Source organism: Colobus angolensis, unplaced genomic scaffold (genome assembly GCF_000951035.1).
Source record: "Colobus angolensis palliatus isolate OR3802 unplaced genomic scaffold, Cang.pa_1.0 Scaffold41, whole genome shotgun sequence".
Classification (NCBI taxonomy): Eukaryota; Metazoa; Chordata; class Mammalia; order Primates; family Cercopithecidae; genus Colobus; species Colobus angolensis.
In genome coordinates, this window is record NW_012117488.1 from 5,110,847 (window position 1) to 5,116,631 (window position 5,785).

The 5,785-nt window shown below is 40.0% G+C and overlaps 1 protein-coding gene across 1 annotated transcript in view; it reads right to left on the bottom strand.

Moving 5' to 3' along the window:
• Positions 1-5,278, bottom strand: part of LOC105521778 (calcium-activated chloride channel regulator 1) — a 33,840-nt gene extending 28,562 nt beyond the window's left edge. The window contains exons 1-3 of the mRNA XM_011956088.1: positions 5,006-5,278; positions 450-590; positions 131-278 (exon numbers count right to left, since the gene is read on the bottom strand). Coding sequence (XP_011811478.1) covers positions 131-278; positions 450-590; positions 5,006-5,272 — 556 coding nt within the window. The 5' untranslated portion in view covers positions 5,273-5,278. The remainder of the gene's footprint in view (positions 1-130; positions 279-449; positions 591-5,005) is intronic.
• Positions 5,279-5,785: the final 507 nt, after the last annotated feature.

Genomic DNA, 5,785 nt, shown 5'->3' on the forward strand with positions numbered 1-5,785 from the left:
GAAAAATGCGATGATGTTTTAAACTCTAATAATTTGGCTTATACCCGCTTACAACGATAATGCTAGTGTTTACACACTTTGAACATAAAATAGTTAAGTCGTATGAGAAGTATGGTAGAATAGTTCATACCTTGTGGTCCATATTCATTTGACTTTTTTCCTGCTATGAAATTAGGAGTGAGGTGGATCCTTTCACCCTTGTCTCCACACTTGCCTATGTGCTCAGTGTAGGGTTCATCACCATCTGGAGGAGTAGACTCAGCAACCAGAACATCAGCCTGAAATTTAAGAAAAAGTTTTTATCATCACAAAGTTTCAGCAAATGAATGAACCATATTCATGCTGGAGTAAGTTTTAAACAATCACGTTTGATTTTAGAGTATTTTGATTTTAAAAAATCTGGGTTACAGGAGGAAATGGAATTTCAAAGAAGAACTTGATATTCTCACATTTTTGTAGGTCTCGAGTTTTGGTCTCACATAGTCAGCTTTTGTCTTCCATGTTTCCGGAATCAAAATGGCAACATTTTTGAAATAAAATCGTTTTCCTGTAGCTTCAAACAGGTATGGAGATGCTTGGGTCACCGTGTCCTGGGAAGAAAAAAAAAACATACATAACAATTGACTGAAAATAAATTAAATTATCAGTCATTCAAATTCACATCGAGATTTCACATTTTCAAAAACTAGTTATTTGTTAGGATGGGAAGAAGAAATGTAGAAATACATTTTAATAATAATAGCTAAGCGTTGTGAGCATCTGCCATATACCCTGTGTCATCGAAAAATCACTGGCAGTGTAGACTCTAGAGACAGACTCTAATCCTGGCTGCACCACTTTTTGTGGGACATTTGGCAATTTCTAATTCTGAGCCTCAGTTTTCCCATTTACGAAATGGAATATTACATTATAGTGACTGGCTGATAAGGTCGTGGTGAGGAACAAAGTGAAACATGTGATGTGCTAGGAACAATGTTTACTTCGCACAAGCAAGTATAAAATGTTAGCTACCTCAGGAGGCTGAGGCAGGAGAATGGCCTGAACCCGGGAGGCGGAGCTTGCAGTGAGCCGAGATCGCGCCACTGCACTCCACCCAGGGGGACAGAGAGAGACTCCGTCTCAAAAAAAAAAGTGTTAGCTACGCATTTCATTTCACTCGCTCCTTTGGGGATCAATAAATCTTTGAGGGTGAAACTGAGACTTAGTACAATTCTCAAGGTCTCACAGCAAGTAGAAATGAAGAGAAAAAGTGAATGTGATTTTAACACCTGCTGACTCTTGTAATCATTTTGGGATTATATACTAAGTCAAATTAAATGTAATACTGAATGTTATGGTAGTATTTGTTTATTTATTTATTTTTCTTTTTCTTAAACTTTGCCAAGGGCTGATAGAAGTATTTATTTTTTGTACAGCATGGTACTAAGAGTTAGATATAAGAAAATAGCATAATTATATATTTTCAAATTACACCTAATTTTACTTCTCTAAAATGAAATAGCTACAGTGTTAAATTATAAATGTGTCTGCAGATTCCCTGAGATACGTTATGACAAGAGAGCAGGGAGAGTGATAGAAGATATTGTTACAGAAAGGGGGCAGTATGTCTGTTAGGACTGAAAACCATTTGCTTCGAAAGTGAGCATAGACAGGAAAGAAGAGGCTGAAGACTGAGCCTAGTGAATATGGGGGACCCCAGCATTCAGAGGTAGGAAGAGGAGGAGCCAGTACAGGGGCCTCAGAAGGGCAGCCAGTGCCTGCAGAGGAAATGAGGAGCTGTGGGATGAGAGTGTTGTAGGGAGGAGGACGTGATCATCAGTGTCAAGCACTGCTGAGCCATCACTTCATATGAGGACTAAGAACTGATTACTGGACTTGGCAGCATGGTGAGCCCTTGTGGCAGAATAAAGACAGCAGCTCCATAGAGTGGATTCGAGAAAGTGGGAGGTGAGGCAGTGGAGACAGTGAATACAGACAACAACAGGTTCAGAAGCTTTTCTGTGAACTAAAGGGGAATGGAGAAATAGGCAGTAGCTGGAAGTGGACTTCAGGACAAGACAGTTTTGTTTGTTTTAATGGGAACTATTATACAATATTTCTCTGCTAATGGAAAAAAACCCAAAAATGTAAGAGAAAAAGGGGTCATTGCAGGAGCAAAGTCCTTGTGGGAACAGACCAGAGTGACCAGACTCCATTGCCTAGTGGGGGTCGTCTTCGGAGCGGAAACACTTCATCATTTTATGGGGAAGCAGCACTTGGGTATTAGTGCATGGGGAAATCCTGCTGTGCCTCTTCCTAAGAGGTCAACTTGAGGAACTTATTTTACCTCTCTGAGCCTCAGTTTCTCCCTTTCAAATAGTGATACTAATGGTTGCCTCTATTTTTTTTAAGTGTTCTTAATGATTTACATTTTTTTCTTCTAAAACTCCTGGATTTTTAACACTCACTAGGGGAGTTTAATAATATGTCACTTTAAAAAATAAAACTAAAAAATGAGCCAAGATCACCAAAAACTTGAAAAGTAGGTATAAAACTTCATATATTAGAGTATTATATTACCATTTGACTTGTGAAATGTGAATTTCCAGTGTCTCCCAGGAAGAATAAGTAACATGGAATGCTCTTGTCTTCCACATTGTAATAGAAACAATAATAAGGGATCTTTGTTTTGGCATCTGTTCCAGATTTTCAGAAAATGACCTCACATCCTAATACACACTTAGACTCTCAGGCTGAGAGAAGGTTGGGGGTGACAGTTTATAGGATGGGCTAGAAATTCCTTCAGGACAGGGACAGTATATTGACCACTGGACTTCGAGTACCTGACATAATTTAGATGTTCTGTAAATATTTGTTGAATGAATGAATAAACAAATGAATGGACAAATAAAGTGGATTTGGTAAGTGGCAAACTGGTATAGAAGTGCCAAGACAGGCAGTGCGTGGGGTCCTGTGAATTGCAGAGACTCCAAAATAACCCTATTGTGTACCTTCTCGTGTGTGTGTGCGTGCACGCGTGTATGTCTGCGTGTGTGCATGGGCAAGTGTGTGTGCACACGTGTGTGTGCGTGTGTATGTATATTTGACGGTGGGGAGAGAGAGTTTCTCTCTGACTCTCCCTTCCTCAGTGACGTGTACTCACCCTACTAATATTAGCAAGAATGCAGTGGATGGAAGTGATGCAGAGCCATCAACTGCTCTTGTAGGTAGGGAAACCTGGGGACTGTCCTGCTGAAGCAAGTATTTTAAAGGCTGACTTAGAGGCTTCTGTCCCCACAGGGGCACCAGGGGAGAGTCTCTCATCAGCAAGAAGGTTGTTGGAGCAGAGGGAGGAATGGTGGGGAAAGGTGGCCAAGCCCTCGATGAGGTCCCTCAACTCTGCAGATCTGGGACATCGAATAGGAGGGAGTTAGGGACTCTGAGCATTCTATTCACTGAAGTGTTCTTGTTACAGAGAAGGAAATGATGGAAGCCAACTTATCTCACCCCCAACTTCAGGATCCATACTAGAAAGCCAATTTAATAATTGTAGTGAGAAGTACATATCTCAGGAGGAAAACCTCCAAGGACAATGAAGTGGAAGCACTTTGAAAGCTCTACACACTGTATACTGTAGATACAAATTACTAGGGTCATTGAAGATGAATATGGCATCTACATTCTCCTTCTGGCATATTGCCAAACCCCACTGTCTAGCCAGAGACCGAAACACGCTGGTCACATGTTTGCTGATGCCACTTCCAAATTCAGAAACAATCAAAAACTCACTCAACATTTTAGATGATTGAGAGATTCAAGAGGTCTGAATCTCCCTTTTATCACAGACAGCCTGATTCTCTTTGGGTTAAGTAGGTAAACTTTATGGTGAATGACACCCTCCACTCTGTTCCCATCCCCTACTGCTCCAATTCTCTAACCACACACTCCCAGCAGGTAGAGGTGGTTTTCTTTCCAAACATTATCTTTCTGTATTTGCCTCTGCTTAGAGCAATGGATCTCTGGGGAAATCCCTCTGGGCCCTTGTTCTATTGATTTTCCATCTAGAGAGAGCTGATGACTATATCCACCATTTATTGAGCTCTTACTATGTACCAGGCACTAATGCATGCATTTTTAAAGTTATTTTTTAAAGTTCTGAGATAAATTTAGATTAACAGAAGGCATGCAAAATATTGCACCATATTCTTACATACTCCACCCAGCTTCCCTTTATATGCATGCATTTTAAACTTTGATCCTCACAAAATCCAATAAGAGAGATATTTATTATTATTATTCCCATTTTACAGACTAGTCCTCTTACTAGTACAGCACAGCCTCTGGATGTGCTACAACCAGATTCCAGTGTGGTCTTTCATAAAGCATTTCCCTCTTAGTTTTAGCTGTTTGCTGTTGTACAAGACCTTCTTCAATGGTATAGATGCCCCTGCCAGGACAGGAAGTCTTCTTCCTTTCCCTTCTGCTACGTAAGAGGTAGCAAGAAATCCTTGAAAGGATCCCTTGAATTGGGGCTGATAAAATGCAAGGTTTTCTCCCATCAGAGGGTCAGGGTTGTTCTTACATCAGAGATTTGCATCTTGGGCTCCTTTTAGGATCACAGGGAAGGGGGTTCCAATTAGGAGAATAAAAGGAGAGTCTGATACATGCCAAGGGTAAAATCAGGCAAAGGGTCTGTGCATCTCACAATATCTGTCAAATGTAGCTGGCTCTGCCCTACTATAGAACTAAATAATTTTCAGTGACATAATCCACAGCAGTACGTATCAATTTATCATTTATCAATTGCCAACAATGTATCACTCTGAGTTATGTGCATTGCATTTATTATTTTATCTGACACAAGAATCCTAATGGTTAACTTATTTCCATTTTACAGATGAAGAAACTGAGATTTAGACACAAAAATACATGCCAGTGTCGTGCAGCTGGAATAGGGCACTCATGTTCTCTCTGTCACAACATTATGCTATGTTTTAAAAAGCACGGATAATTACTAAGAACTTACTTTTATTTGTTGAATGAGTGTTTCATCTTCTGGCACATTGGGGTCGATTGCAATGACAATGCCTTCATAGCCATTGTTGTTCAGCTGAATGAGTGAATTACTCAGGGCCCCTTCTAGAAGGTGAAGAATCAAGATGAACACAGAACTCTTAAATGGCTCCATTGCTGTACATCTCCCTGTGATTTCTCTCTTTGGAAAATGTGAGTTATGAAGGTGTCTTTCTTTACCTATATATATACATGTAGATATGAAAATAAAGACACACATTTCCAACTTATCATAACAATATCTTAGTCTCAAATTGTGTACTTGTAAATATTTCAATTTGCCTTCAGGTGTGCCAGATGCTGGGGTAAGGGTGGGGGAGCCCACATCCGGTTCCTTGGAAGTCTTCACAGGTGACAAGCAGCCTGGCCATTGATAGGTTTGTTTACTTCTTAGAAATGTTTACCCAGCCGTGGACACCAACCCACCCAAAGTCACCCCAACCCCCTCCTGCCTAGGAACATCCAGACTGTTCTGTATATTCAATAAACATCTTGTAAACCATACATCTAGTTATCCCTCATGGTGGTCTTTACCACAATGGTGGTTTTATTTACCTTGACATAACCTCAACACCTCTTCATGCTCCCCTTAAATAAGAAAATATTCAATTATATTCCACATCCATTTGTACCAAAAGCATTAGCAAGTGATGTAGATATTATTGAATATTTTATAATGGAGAGTAAAGACAAAATGTATATCTTACTTTACAAAGCATATTCCTTCAAGTTC